At 39.2% G+C, this 16,715-nt stretch overlaps 1 protein-coding gene across 1 annotated transcript in view; it reads right to left on the reverse strand.

Moving 5' to 3' along the window:
- Positions 1–16,715, reverse strand: part of LOC117378586 (ubiquitin-conjugating enzyme E2 E2-like) — a 107,054-nt gene that overhangs the window by 19,984 nt on the left and 70,355 nt on the right. The window contains exon 4 of the mRNA XM_033975212.2: positions 2,919–3,051. Within this exon, the coding sequence (XP_033831103.1) occupies positions 2,919–3,051 (133 nt within the window). The remainder of the gene's footprint in view (positions 1–2,918; positions 3,052–16,715) is intronic.

Genomic DNA, 16,715 nt, shown 5'->3' on the forward strand with positions numbered 1-16,715 from the left:
GGTAGAGGGATTCTGTTTTTTCACGACCCGATTCTTATTTCGATACATGGGTCACGATTCGATTTTATTTCCATTTTTGTTGGGCCTCAGAAGAACAAACCTTTTTAAATGATTTTCTAAATAAAACAAAACTTTTCAATAAAATAAAATAACACTATTAGCTTACTTGCTTTAATGTAGTTTATATGCGATAAGTTGAGAGTTTATGATTTTGGCTACAGCTCTGAATTTTTAATCACTGAAAAAAACACTGTGTCTCTTGAGGTTGTGGTTTATGATGTGCTACGAGACATAAACATCACTATCACATATTTCTGTTTTCTGCATTTATTTATTTTGATCACTCCTCTGAATAAATGTCTCCGCTCCTCCAGACTTTCATGTCTGTGTATCTGCTCGTTTCTGCCTTGTTCCCAGCCGCAACCCCCTCCTCCCATCGCCCTGATAAAAACATGCTCTTCTCCTCTTTTTCCACTAAACATGTTATGAAGATGTAATGTCTAAACAGGTTATTTACTAAGACAAACTGAGGAGATGGTGTTTAAAAAGATTGCGGTAGTGCTAGTCACTTGGGAATTACGAGCGTATTTGATTAACAAGCGTAAAGCTAAAAAGAGTATTTAAAAGGTAATATTTTGGTCAATCCTGAGTCTATCAACGTAAAATAAAAAATGACTGAAAGATAAAACTCACCTCTGTTAGAATATAGTAGCAGTAAGCCTTTATAGAGCTGTTACTTTTTGTATCCAGGACCTCAGGCTTGACCTATTCCTGTCCATGCCAAAAATTACAACACAGTGTGCGTGGAGCGACACGTGAGAATCGAACGCAACACAAAGCTGAATCAAAACAGCAGAGTCAAATGATTAGAATCTTTGAGCATCTTGAGAACTTATACGTTAATAATGGAGTTGAGATAAAAATGATGTGTCATAGAGATGGTCTAATTTTGTTGAATCAAAAACCATTAAAATTTCTCATTTATCCCAGAATATTCATGTCTGCTTCATGATCGTCATTAACATTCAGTGGAGGCCTTGTAGCGGTGTATTCGGCACATCACAAAACAGATTAATTATCAAGATTTCCCAAGCAACTGTGTTATTTACTGTTACAAATGCCTCCTCTGCCCTCCCTGTGATTTGCATTTATTCAAAAGAAAACAAATGGCCTCTCACGCGCTCCACAGTTGACGTTTCATTCTCAATAGCAACAGGCACATATTTGCCAACCTGAGACCAAACGGCAGGGGCTGGGTGGATGTACCGGTAATTGGAGAGGTGGGTAGTACTCACTTACATTTACCTTTTGAAGAATTTTACTTTTCAGAGTACTGGCAGCATGCTTTTACTCCTACTTGAGTAAAACTTTTGGTTACTCAGCCCACTGCGACGGTTTTATGTTGACAATATGAAATGATTCGAACATTTGTGTTTTTTGCATTACTCCAGATATAATGTACTTTTCTCATTTTTGTATCTATACCAGATTTGGTGCATTATTTAATGTTTTGAACTTCAATTATAAGGTTTTTTTCTTAAAATTTTCCCAAATACATTTTACTCTTACTTGAGTAGTATCGTTGGTTACTCTATGCACTTCTGTGTAACTGTGGTGAGTATAGAGCTAGCATGAGCGCTACACGCACACACCTAGCCCACAAAGCCGCAGGCGGGCTGCTTGCTGGAGGCACGCCAAACACAGAGCTAGCAGCGAGCACGACAGGAGGAGAGCAAATAATTAAGATGCAAAAGCTGCTGTTTGGGATATTCTCACCAGCGTTCATGAATAACACAGACTGTTGGTTTTAACTATGCTGCGTGTGAAGCTCAAAGAGAACATTGTACACCCCTGTAGACCTGTTACATATACTATTATTGGCCATACAGAAACATCACGGTAAAGCTTAACTTCGGTTTAGCATATTTACTTGCACTATGGGAATTTTCTGGTGGGAGGGTCCACTTCCTGTTTGTCTCCACAGACATGTTATTGCTATTCCTAGAATGTTCCACGGGTTTTATTGTTCAAAAAACTTAAGAAACATGCATCCTTATTATGAGAAGGGTCACCTCTCCACAGATGTGACCTGTAACTTGGCCTTGTGGTGTAACTCGTTTGTCTCTATGGTGATAGACAAGTTTAAAGCCATACTTTGGAATGCTCAATAACAATCCTCATGGAGACATTCCATCACAAAAATTACATAGTTCACCATTTAACCTTGTCCTCAATATTTTAACAGAATTTAAAAGAAATAAATTGAAACCAAATGTATTTACATTTCTAACCAATCAGCACTAAATATTTGCATTACACACAAAAAACCTCAACCAATATGATCTAAGAAAAGCCACAAGAATTCTAAACCAGAGCATAACCCACACAATAATACACACTTTTATTTTCCCTTAAATATGAAGTGTGTAAATGTCCATAAGGAAGAGAGACAGAAAGGTGGCCTAACTATACATTTTTGTTATTGGTTTTTGTTCATTTTATTCAACAAACGCCAAAGAACTGACAAAATGAACTGATATGGTAACTGCAAATTTACAGTAATGTTGATTATAATGCATTGTCCTATAACAAAGTATACATTATATATACAAAATACATGCATTTCAGAATAAGTGGAACATTTCTGAAAGGGGTATCTGGATTATGCAACAACTCCGATTGAGATCAAAATGAATGCCGTATTACTCTTTCAAAAGTGCTATTTTGTCAGCTCTATGGTTGAACAAGCCCAAAACAGGCCATTGTGGTTGGATGGTGCGGGTGAAAAGCTGACAGCCTGCTGGGACAATGCCGCTATTGTTCCCTGCCCTGAGCGTGCTGAGCGAGGGAGGAGGAGGGGGACTGAGGAGGGTGGGGGGGGGGTCTGGACCGTTTCATTGCCACGGGGCTCCACTCACCTTCGGAGGTTTGAAGGGGTAGTCTGGAGTGAAGGCGATGTCCAGGAAGAAGACTCCTCCCTCGTACACAGAGCCGGGGGGCCCGAGGATGGTAGACCTCCATTCGTAGATGTTGTCTCCCTTGGGACCGGCGCTGCATTTAAAACACAAGAGAGAGAAATAGGATAGGTTTAATCTGGAGCAGCGGGAGGCTTGGAGGAAAAGGAAGGTTTAATAATGCAACTGGATCCTCCCCAGGCCGTCAAACCAGGACGAATAATGAATCCAATAATCAGCCGATAAAATCAAGACAAATAAAGATAAATCAAGACAAATCAAGAGTATGTATGTCTTATCTGAGGAGACGACCTGTAGCAGAAAGAAACTGGCACTAATCTCATTAAAGTGACTGTAGGCCTGTCACGATAACACATTTAGGAAAATATAGACCGTAAATGATAATATAATATAATACAAATATATGCCACTGACACAATAATCCTAAAACAGGACTACCCCCTAAAAAATCTATTCTTAATATATAATACGGTTAACTGCGCAGAATAAAACTCTTTAGTAGTTAGTTTTGTATCCATAGTGAGTCATAGAAGTTATTTATTCAACCCTCTACAGCTCAAATCCCATCATAGAAAAGAGAAATAGCAAAAAATTCCCTACTATTGCAAAGAAAAAAGAACACATGATAAATATTGTCCCTCAAAAGTTATTGTTCCATCAAACATAGATTGAACAATAAGTCGACATATGGTAATTATTATGACAGGCCTAAGTGACTGTACCACACAGATTTTTCTTTTCATGTAATAAAGTACAATTTATTTTGCCCCAGCACAAATAAATCTTATATATAAAAGCAGCTCTTAGGGTCAAAATGAGATTGCTTTTATTGCTTTGAAGTTTTTATCATTCATGAACCAGGAAGTAGGGCTGGTGCGCTGTTAGCATTCTTGAAATTGTGACCATTACCATTACGGCAAAACTCCGCTCTGGCCTCTGTAAGTTGTAAAAAGTGTTTATAGAATCACTGCGGTGAATATTTAGGATGCCAGGAAAGCATTAGGGAAGTGGACCGCTGCAAACAGTTTAAAATTAACCGGTTCTGTTTTTCTCATTTTGTCATGATGCTTGCATTTCCTGTCCTCCTGTGTTCTCTCCCCCTCCCCTACCTGTCTGCTTGGAGCTGGGCGGAGTTCATGACTCCTCCCACGCGTACCTGGAGCGCATCAGCACAATTACCTCCACCTGCTGCCGAGTATATGAGGGCTCGGCAGAGGACACTCGGGGCCAGACCGTCCGTCAATGTGAATGCTCCAGCTTAGTTTTTGCATCTTTGTTGCCTGTCTGCCTGTTACTCATTGGACTTTTTGCCACCTTCCAGATTCCTGTTCTCGCCTCAGCGCTCCAGCTCCGGTACAGTTACCCCTCTGCCTTGCCTCCTGTTCCGTCTTGGTCACCGGCTTGCTTCTCGCCTCCTGCCCCGGCTCCCGCTCTCTGGACTACTCCGGTTCGGCTTGACCCGGTCTCGTCCCGATCCTGTCCTTGCTCTGGTCCTGGCTTTCCCGTCCCCGCTCTGCACTACGCCCGTCTGGTCTGCCTCCCGCTCCCTGGCTCCCCGTGTGTGTTAAATGAACTATTAAAAACTGAAATTCACCATTTTGTAAATAAACACTGTCAACTTGCACTGTACTTGCACTCCTTGGTCCGCACCCGCAATAGCCGTTACAACACATTTTTAACACATTCAAAATAACGAACCGCTCCTTTAATATCACAAACTGTTTAACAAAAATAATAATCCACAGATCCTGTCCTCTGTTCCTCCTCTAACCCTCCTAATCCCATACTGTGTTGCACAATTGCAGAAGGGATAGACTGTAGCACATTAAGTATTCTGGTATTCTGAGTGTCTGAATGTCTCTCCCCATTCTCTCCGCCATTTCACGTTTACATCTATCCTGTCGAACACATGGCTGCCATGGTCATGAATTCTATTTAAAAAGTCTGAATTGAAACTAAACTTAATTTTTGAATCCACACTTGAATATTAAATTTAAATAGCTGAAAACACAATACATTTTTCACTTGGGTAAAGACAAATGAACGTTGCAGTCTTGATCGCACAGTAAATATAAATATATTTAATGAAAGAAATAAAAATTGTAATAAAAGTACTCAACAAACTGACCAATCGACAAAACCTGGCACTTAGTTTTTATCCCTGCAGTATAAAGCAATATATCGCCATTTTTATTTAAACCTGTATAAACAAGTGCCACTTTTTACTGTAAATTTGACATTAGTGTTTTTTACGGTTTGGGAAGTGCAGGGGAGCGTAAAGCAAATGCAGCTGTGCTAAGAGGAGCTCAGATCCAATCCCATTTTGTGCTGGAATTAGGCCAGATGCCCCTGTTGGGTACACTCCTTCACTCTCATCGCTTACGCACAAAACCAGTGTGCAGGACACACATGCACAATGAGAGTATGAGAGGACCAATGAAGCATTAGGGACCCAGCTCATGCGAGAATGCAGACATGCTCCGAAAGTGGATATAAATAGCCAAAGAGAGAGACTGATACTGGTTTGATGGGGACGACTTGGCAGATTATTCACTAAGCCCTGAGTAATGGGTTGACCTTCTGTGACGAATGCATAAATACAGTTTATTGATGTTGTTATGTCAGATATCGTCAGTAAAACTGTAGTCCATTGTTTTAGCTCAGAGCATGATCTGAACAAATAAGGGACTCTGAATGGGGTGTCAGTATAACCCCCAATTTACATCAAAGCAGTAACAGCGTAGCGTACGCGTAGGAATTGCTTCTATTATAAACCGGCTATTATTAACAACCTTAATATTAAAAGCCTTATTTCTTTTAATAAGAAAAAATCTAAACCAGCCCATCAACACAGATACTGCATAGATCTAAACCTTCCAGCCTAAACTTAGAAAACGTGAGTGATTACATTACAAAATGTCAAAGTCAACTTTCCACAAATACTAAACATGAAATATTTATATACACTTCAACACACCATCATTTATCCCTCTTTTTTTACATCTTCTCCACACCAAGACTCATTTGTCTATTTGCCCAAAACAACCCGCAGCGCCACATTTATTTCAGTCCTGTTGAAAATTTCATCACTTTAACTAACAACTTGGGCTGATTCAATCCACAAACGACCGCTAATGGCCTTAAGAAACCCTTTTAGTCAAATCCTATTGCGAGCTAGACGTCTCAATCAGCGCTTGGACCTTTAAGCCTGCCTAACCACTCATTTTTCTCCCTCTGCTGCGTCGTACCACATCTGCTAATGTTTAAAGTGACTGTACCCGATTTTTCAGTATAGTTCAGTAAAATTTGTTTTGCCCCATTGCAGATGTATTATATAAGCAGCACGGAAGATGATGAGACCGCTGCATAGGGCTGCAAGATTAACAAATTGAATCAAAATCCCAAGTTGAATGGATGCAATAGGCAAATCGCTTAGTTTGCAGTCTTTATTCAGTCTTATTCTGCATAAAAATTGCTCTGTCAGATGTGTACAAACATATTCTGAAATGTGATTCTTGCATTAGTTTGTCAGGTCAGGTCATTTGAGTCTATTTTTCAATTCTTCTGAGCATGTTTAAAATGTGAACCTTGAACTAAATCCTATTAGTAAAACCTAAAATCAAAATGCCTCCAAACATTCTAACATGATGCAATGCAAAAATACAATCAGATATTTTTCAAAGCCTTCTCGATGTGAGCTGTCTTCATCTAGTTATGAAGTGCTCTATCCTTCGAGAATCAGGAAGTCCGTGGTTAGCATGAAAAAATGCGCTTATAAACGCTTTGTGGTGAATAATTAGGATGCTAGCATAAGATAAGTGAAGAAACTAAACAAACTAAAATTGTCTAGTTCTGTTTTTCACATTTGGAAAGCAATAAATATCTGATAAAGTGCTTTTAAAGTTCCTCCTTCATTACGTTGTCCCTCTTGGTAAAGCCTTGTACAGTGGCAGACAGGACAACAGATTCAGGGCTGGGAGGAGACAAACGTCTATATTTTTACCTCGCCGGCTGTGGAAAGCTGTCAGAATGATAAAGAGCGTGGGGCTGCGAGATTCAATTCGGGGCGCAAAAACTCTTATTTATCCTCGACAACTTGACTTCTTCTTAGATTCACTTCAATAGCTTATAGTTATCACAAACTGTCCCCAGCTGCTTTGAGAATGTTAAACTGTGAATCTGTGTACAGTAGAAAGAGATTTGTTGGTTTTCAAATAATTAATAATTCGTTTTAACTGAAAGTGGTGAAGTTAGCATAAATGTACTCAGAGCTCACTAAACTATGGAAGTAGTAGGGTTGTAAAGAAATACCCATATATAAATACTAAAACTAAACTAAAACTAGACTAGATACTCCTTTGAGCATGTTATATTTGAGTTATTTTAGTATCATGACTATATCTGTGCCCAAAGCTCTGTACTAATCATTATCCATAAAAAAAAAAATGTTGCATTGCCATTTTACCATAATAAAAACAAAATCTTCTATTTATATACTTTGTGGGATACCCCAAGGCACTATGTTGGTACCAATGTGGTTTTACAACATCCATTAAAATTATTACAATTTTCTAGAGGCTGAAATGATCTTTTGTTGTTTAGATTTTCTTGTCGACACCTAGATACACTTTTTGAAATCCCATATAGCGCCACAATCAAACAGAACATTACTCACATTTTCATCCAAAGTGTTAGCTTAGTCCTTAGCTTTTAACGTTGTAAATGTTGGCTTTTCTAACTTATCATCAGCCTGGGTAGAGCATTTCCATAGTTGCTAATCAGATGCATCTCTTTGAATACTAATCACCTACCAACAAATTGGTTTAATGTCAAAATCTGCATACCAAACACACATTTAAAACCTTTGGCTCAATCTTTCAAAATAAATAGATGCACTTCTGTTTATTTGAAAAACCAAAACAGGTAACTCAATATGTCCAGGTCACATTGACACAGGCTTGAATGTAATTTCCTCTTTCCTGCCAGGTCCAATCCCACTAAATGTCACTCTAATTGATGCAATAAACTGTGACGGTTATTGATGAAAATGAATGCGTCATCCAAGCGTTCTTTGTCAGGTTTAAAGCTTATTTAAAGATGTCATCACTCTGGCAGGCAGACAGTAACAGATTCTGATATTAGGAGTAGAACGCTCAATAAACACTGCATTAGATTAGAATCGGTAAACATTATGCTCTGTGGCGGGTGCTTAGTCGCACATTTTTCTTCCAGTAACAGCGGTGTATTTTTACAACTTGTGAAAATGTAACATTTGTTTGACTCCGCTGTGCAATCAGACACCTTTGTAACATGGGTATATTAGAGTTTCACCTGTTCCACCTCTGCAGATCTCAACTTGTTCTGGGAGCTATCTTGGCACCGTCAAAACAACAAAATCTAAAATAGCAGCCTTTTACAAAATCGCTCATCCAATGCCCATCTAGAAAAATGAGTGCCATCTGGTCAAGCATGGTGTCACAGTGTTTAAGCCTTTCGCCTCAAAGCTCCTGGGTTTGATTCCCATAGAGTTTGCATGTTCTAACTGTGTCTGTAGGTTTACTCCGGTTTCTCCTACATAGCATCCTGTTCAAAGTTCACATTTTAAACATGTCCAGAAAAATTAGCAAAAAATATGAACTGACAAACTATGTATTTGAGAATGTGTTTGTACAGATCTAAACTACAAGATTAGCAATTTTTTATGAATAAGTAAATCATGGTACTTCAAAAATTGCAGCCTCTGAGATTTGCTAATTGTGTCTATTCAAATTGCAACTTCGATACAATTAATCTTGCAGTCGTACCCAGCAGTAAGGAACTAAATCAAATTATTATTATTATTATTATGGGTTTCAGAATAATGAAAAATTTGGAACATTGCCATAGTGATTAATAAAATGAATAATAGTACATTTTCTTTGAGCCACCTTTCGAGACACTCAAGGTCACACAGCAATTTAAAATACAATACACAATAAAATCTAAATATATCTTTTGAATGGAAACACATCCTCAAAATGTTGCAGATAACAGGAGCCTTAAACCATCAACTCCCATTTACAGCATTTAGTAACAAGGACGACATCACTACTGTTACTTTTACTCACAGATTATAGTAACGTCTTTATCTTTTCTTAGGCTATAATATCCAATGCAGCCCACATTTATTATTGTGAATTCCACCAGTGTGGCACACAATCACCACCTTATACTCATCTTTGGCTGCATATTTGTCTGTGGCAAGTTGTGCCATCTCTTGTGGCAGCTGCACTTTCCTCCAAAAGTACACTGAGAGACTGGTTCTTTCACACGGGTTCTTTCACACACAGCCAGTTGTTGGGGGAGTACAAGTGACTACAGTTTGTTAGGAGAAAAAGATCCAAAATTCAGTTTTGACAAGAAACTGACCGATGTAGTTTTTTTTTTTTCCACGGTCGATGCCGATAAAGATTGTGTAGCAGAACCGATAAGCTCAGTCGATATATTTTTGGGTCGTACGTAGGGCAGAATTTGATTTTTCCCCAAATTATGTAATGTAAATTTACTCACCCACAACCCCTTTTTTAACAACAAACCTTTAAGAGTGGTGTAGTCACGTTTTCTACAGTTATCAATTTGCACTGAAATGTTAAAATAAAGCCTTGTGTGTACTCTTAAAGCAGCAGGTCAGACAAAACCAAACATTGGCCGGTGCTGGAGATATATATCGCCAAATGATCTTAATTTTGACACCATATTCTGAACAACCATTAAATGTTATATCTAAGCAGCAACAGGGAAATGTAATGTTCACCATCTCTCATGCAGGACTAAATCTTACAGGTGTTCGTGTTTGTTTGAAACTAACTGAGCAATTAAAGAAGTCTATCGGATTTTTCAGATTGTAGAATTTGTCAATGTAAGGTCAACTAAAGCAAGTCTTTCTCGACTAAAGTCCTGCTGATTGATTATTTCCCTACAGAGGGGACGTGGCAAAACTAAAAAAACTTGCGTATCTCTATGTATCTGACCCAAACAGCACTCACAAGACTACACCTGCACAAGAGTTCATGCAAAAACAACTATTTATGCAAACATATAACTGGAAACGATTATTTTTTTCTTAATACTAATCCATTATCCCAATATACTTATGTGCACAGTGGTACAATGGCAGAGTACCCTGATTTCTCCCATCAGCTCAAAACACAGACTACTCCTCCAGGGTGGTACTCCTGACACAACCAAGATCCAGATAGATGGAGATGGGTCCCCAGGCACTTACCGCTTACAAACAGATTGCCCCAACAGGATTGAAGAATGTATCAAATGCAGATGACATATTTTCCAATAGGACAATAAAGTACACCTTTCTTCAGAATATCAGCATAGTAGGGCAGTCAAAAGTATAGAAAATCGGTTACTAATTGATACTAAAACTAGTTCTGAAAATAGATACTGAAAAGCATGAACAGTTTTAAAGAAATCTTGAACTTTATCAACACCAGTCCAGAACGTCATGGTAATTTAAATAAAGCTCTATTATGTTGTGCTAAAAATTACATTCTATTGTTTAAGGCTTTTTGTTCATCATTGTGGTGTCAAATTGGTATAGAGTATCAAACCTTTTCCCTAGTATCTAAAACAAGTTTGAAATTTTAGTATCGTGACAACACAAAGAGTGTAATAGAAACACAAAAGAGCTATTGTGTGTGTTGTGATGTCATCTGAAAACCAGCGATTTCAACAACCCATTTGGCGCGGTAAATGTTTCCCCTTGTGTCACAGATCAGACACACTCATACTTGCTTGGTACATCTACAGAGCACAGAGCGACTCCATGCCTCTCTCCAGCTGTGCCCGGGAGCTCCGAACGCTGAATCCACATTGGAGCGAGAGGGTGTCATGGCCGACATTGTGCCTGTAATCTCCGGCGACAGCTTGTTAGGCCCGATGCAAAGTCACCTGGGGTTCCCTCTGAATCCTCCTATTTATCAAAGCAGTGGTTCGCTGTTAGCTCCTTTCAGGCTCGACTCCCCGGCTGCACTTTCCAACACATTTAGACAAGCGGCGGAGCTACACAAGCGCGGCCTTGTGAAGCTATCGCGCCAGCTGTCCCACTCAAGGTTAGAGTGGAGCTAGACACATTCACAGAGTCGTTAGGAAGCAGAGAGCGTCCGATGTGCTCAGGCATTCAGCGGGCCGTCCAGGAGAAGGTTTAGGGAGGTTCAATATTGACCTTGTGGATCTGTTTCCTCCAGGATTTCAGCTAAGAGAACAGAGCTAGGGAGGAGGTTGAAAAAGTACTTCGAAAATCGCATTGGTTAAATGGTGCAGGTTTGTTTTTTGATCTGTGAAAGTATTGCCATTAATACACAAGATAGTCTAAAATTTTACCCATATCTAAAAGCTATAAACTGACGTAATAAAATTAGTCTATTACCATAAATATATAAAAGGTAATACAATGGTCTTTTGTTTAAAGATTTAGGCGATATATGGCATTTATGCTCCACAAATTGCATGCAATGAAATGATTTAAATAAAAATAATTTAAGCCACTGTCTCAACAAAATCTATGGGAAGCACTGATGAAATACATTTTTTAGTGAAAGGGCTTTGGAAAATAAGGTGAACAACTGTAAAACACGCGAAGTTACAACACTGTATTTTGGCATGATAGTGGGCTCATAGTAGCTCATCTTGGAGTGCAAATTTAGAAACAGATTAAGTTAGGCATGTTTTTGTTGTTACTATATAGAGTGTTGCTAATTATTGGTACTGCGGAGCTCATGCTATGATTTTGCACAAGAACATCACAAGCTAAATGTATTTCATCTGACAGTTTTAATTCACAACTCCATTAACTATGCTAATGGATTTCAAACAGAGGTTCACACATATTTAAAGGTCTAATAGAAAACAACCATGAATGTCCTGCTCTTGAGAAAGTTTTACAATGCTCTCTTGCTACACCAAATCCTTTTTATGACAAAGTTGGCTGAGTTCAGCACCAGATGTTGCCCTTGCTGTGTAAAGCTTAAACTTGTTATGGCACATTGGCATCAAAGGTTCATTGCCTCACCATAACAGAGAAAGAAAAGAGTAATTCTGCATGTAATAAACTCATCTTGAGTGCAAAGTATTTATAATGATATAATTTTGCTCACAGACAGAGCCTTAGGGAAACAACTGTATGAAATCTCCATTGTATGAAAACCTGACCAGAAACTATATGTCATGGATATTTTTAAAAAGGGACTTATTAAACTTAACACTTAAAGTGTTTGTATGTGATGTATTACACCACAGTTAATGTGTTTCTTTGCTGTGCAGACATTTGTGGACAATAATCAGGCCAAAACATGTGATTAGACCTAAATACTATGATGACATACATGAATTTAAACAGAGTTACATCATTTGTGGATGAATCGAAACAGCATTTTAAATGTGCACAATTAGTGAATCACAAAGGTTGCTACTTTTAAAGTACCATTTTGTGAACAAACAACAAAATATTCTGTCCTACTCTGCAGTAAAACTGTTAAGAACTGCACAAACACGTAATAAAATATGATCCTTTGATTAGTTTATATTTCAGTCTCTGTCAATTCCACTGGACACATTTAAAATGTTTAATGCTAAACTTTGAACCAAATCCTATAATTAAAACATAAATCACAAATCTAATCACAATCACTATGCTTCTCAGAAAAATCACAACCAAATATTTTTCCCAATATATTTAGTCATTCAGCCCTTTTGTGGCGTAACAGATGTATAATGGCATAAAATAACCCATTCATGAACTCTCAAGGCTGTGAGGAGCACTGCTTTTACAAATCCAGTTAAATACATTAGCTCTTACAATACCATAAGAAGGCCCATTATCGTCCCATCTCTGTTTGTGAGCACAAATAGACATCTTCAGTTTGTCATGTATTAGCGTTGTTATGTTGTATTTAATGTTCAAAAGCTCAAACAGAACACAGCAGTGCCGACACTTTACCGTTATTGTGAGCCAAGAAAGAGCTCTGGGACTCTCTCCAACTCTATGAATCCACAATGATAAACACTCTTTCACACACACGCACACACCCAAACACACACACACATGTTTATGGAGCGTAGAGGGGATGCGCAAACAATACACTTTCCACAGATTGCACCAACCCCTCGAATGGTGAAGGACAGAATAATTCAGTGTGCTCAAAATGATGGCCATTATAAACAGTGAATCCGCATCTTTAACTGTCTGTGTGAACACGACAAGTTGCTTCGCGATAAATATTTTTGAATTGGCTTTGCAGTTTTGTTGGCGCTCTGATAAGCGATGACGGCGCCGTGGCATGAGAAGTTACGCAGACAACAATGAATTTTTAATGCATGAAAGATATTGCGTACAATAGAGAAATACAGAAATGGAATAGTCAAGAAGTCAGTGTCAACTCAAAAGACAACTTAAAAGTCAACAGCTTTGCATGCTGTCAGTAAGTGATATTAAAGGAGCTGTATTTGATTTTTGCTATCTTAAAAACGTGAAAAACAGACTATGTGTGTGTGTGTGTGAGTGTTTAATGGGACAGCTAAATTAAATGAGTGATTTATATGAGCTGGATTGGTCTTGTGCTTTACAGGCTTGACAAGCTTTTCTGCAGTAGGCCATTATTCATTCACTGCTTCATTTCCATGGAGATGTTATTGCATTGCCCGGAATGTGCCACAAAATGGCTTTAAACTTATCTGTCTCCATGGAGACAAGCAGGTGATGCAACCAAGTCAAGTTACAGGTCCGATCTGTGGAGAGGCAAGCCGGCTTACAGTAAGAATACAAGGTTTATCAAGGTGCTTTGTTAGCAATACAAAGATTGAATTATGGTATTATTTATCGATCCCAGTGGGGAAGTTTTTCATTGGGGCAGTGTGTGCCACAGCACAGCCCTCAGGGACCCATCTCCAGATCTGGAACTAGACTTGGTCAGAACCACTTCTGCTTGAGGATTGTGCCTATTTGTGCACGATTTAGTTTAATTGGCGAAACCTGAGTGCCTGGAGGAAACTAACAGACACAGGAAGAACAGGCAAAGTGCACACAGACTGGACCCTTGCTGACCAGGAATCCAACCTGGGACCTTCTGTCTGTGAAGCAAGAGTGCCAGACACTCAACAAGTTTAATGTCATACTGTTGAACATTCCAGGAAAAGCAATAACATCTCCATAGTGACAAGCAAGCGATGGACCCCTCGCCAGAAAAGTTACACAGTGCAACTTTAAGAATTATGCAAAGTGGCAAATGCTTATTTATCACTTGTCAGAGAAACAGGCCCTTTCAATTTCTCAGCTTTACACACTGTACGTAGAGCGCAATAATCCATCTTAACTAAAGATCTTAGTAAATACATATTATGTATTGAAATCCCTGGAGAGAGCATCTTTTTGTTCCACTGCACAGCAAAATAACAAAGTACCCGCTCCAAATGGCACAATAACACTACGACGCTCACAGAACAGGCTGAAGGGGGATCCGGTGAGTCAGACCAGTGAATGAACTAAAGAGCACGCTTTACGCCGGACCTGTGGGTTAGCCCTGACCTCTGCGGAGCTCGCTGTGGCATCATTTATCACTGCCCCCGTGGGCGTATCAATAGCTGCGTTAGCTAATCAATTTAGCTAATGAGACTGAGTGGCAGAGAGCACCCACACTGTCCATCTCCATTAGGCCACCAACACCAGTGCTAAGGAACTCAGGAGTTATTCCTCAAAACTGCAGGTAGTAATTTGTCTATACTTGGCTATGAGCAAATTGGCAAGACGACCACATAAAAAGAAATACTTTTTATGTGGTCATCTTTCTTTGTCACTACAATTTATTATGGAATTAATGTGAGGAGTAAGGCTTTGTGGCACAATGGATGGAGCGTTTACCCTTAACCAGAAGATGTCTGGTTTACATTCTGGTATATTGGGTTTATTATTATTGAAGATATAGCAGTGTGTAGTATAATATTCATGAACGCTGTTGCAGCCACATTAAACGTGCCATATATGCTACTTGGAGAACGTGCTTGTCTCTGTGCAGATGTGATTTTTTTTGCCTGGAAAGTTCCACAGTATGGCATTAAACTTATCTATCATGCAGTTAATCAGTTACAGGTGTTGCCTTTCCACAGATCTGACCGATCTTGACCTTGTACCGTCACCTTCTTGTCTTTACATAAATGTTCAGTGATATAATGTGGCACACGCTAAACATAGAAAACTATTTAAAAATGCTTAAGCAAAGCCATATGACATTTTTAGGGTTTCAAAGACTTGCATAGAAACCTTTTGTCCAGTCTCCTGATGGTGCTAGAGGCCTATCCGTAAAGGTCATTTGCATGTCTCGACTCAATATGTTGACACTGCGGGCAAGGATTAACCTACACCGGTTTCCAAGGGCGACGGGGGAACAGTGGGCCCCTTATGTGCCTCACTATCCGACAACACAACACGGTCTCCCAGACACAGTCATAAACATGTGCGGTTAGCATGCTCAAGGCTAGGGCTTGTTTAGGATGATGTATTGGGTGCTAAGTGAACCTTTGCGAGCTGCCTGTTTTTCATTAGTAGTCGCACCTGTAATGTGTTTATATTTAGAGTGGGGATGGGACATAATAACCATTGCAGTGCCTTGTGAAATCGGACACTTAAAGCTGCAACAGGAATGATTATGACCCCTATCTTGTCATTCTGCGCAGACGGCGCTCAATTGATGCGTCGTCCTCTAGGGGGAGCAAGGCCGAGATGATACTGCCAGCAGTGAAACAGCGCAGGTCTTGATCTAATAACGGGCTGAATGTACAACAGACGTGTTTTGCACCAGAGAGGCACTTTGTTCCATGTAGGCACAGCAGAAATACGGGTGTGAAAGAGAACCTTGTTCATTAATTGGCCTATAATATTTGTCTGGTTATCTAATTTATATGTAATTTATGCAAAATTACATTTTTTAAGAATGATTAATTATTTTAAACATAAATAAATTGCGCTCAATTGATAAACAACGGCTTCCACCCCCACACGTTGCGTAGTGCATCAGTGCTCTGAGGGGCATAATTTTGACCATGTTGTTTTGACATAATGGAGCCTATATTTGCACAGCAGCTGTTGTTCCTTCTGTAATTAAACAGGGAGCGTAAAGTAGGCCCACATTTAAGTCTTTACAATCTAAACTAGCTATAGGACTTTAGTCTGTGTCACTTCTCTCTCTCCGCAGCATGTTTAAGTTGCACAGAGCCACTATAGAAGTCACAGTTTAAACAGAAACAGACCGAGGGCACAGTTGGGAGCGGTTTTGATTCTACATTGTGTTATACAATCCACAAGGACTTGATTGTCTCTCTTTTTATATTAGAACCTCAGCGATTTATACAATAACCTGCATGGGGAGTGTTGCAAACTTGTTTACAGCCTATATTTCGTATTTTTCTCCATTCGATTTTCAATATAAAGAGCGGGAGTCCACTTACACAAAAGACCATTCTGCAAAAGCATTTCTGTGATGCGTGCTTTATGCGTGTGCCTGCACACTGCGCTGATGTGTGTGCTATAGAACAGACCATATGACCTAAACCCCTCTTTACACTGCACCTTGTCTACAGCTGCTCGCAAGATATGAACCATTATCTCTGAACAAGTTTGACTGCTTCTCATGATGGCAGCTGGGATAAAGTTTAATGGTGATTTACATGCCTTACACTTGTACAATTATGTTTTAT

Source organism: Periophthalmus magnuspinnatus, chromosome 11, assembly GCF_009829125.3.
Source record: "Periophthalmus magnuspinnatus isolate fPerMag1 chromosome 11, fPerMag1.2.pri, whole genome shotgun sequence".
Lineage (NCBI taxonomy): Eukaryota > Metazoa > Chordata > Actinopteri > Gobiiformes > Gobiidae > Periophthalmus > Periophthalmus magnuspinnatus.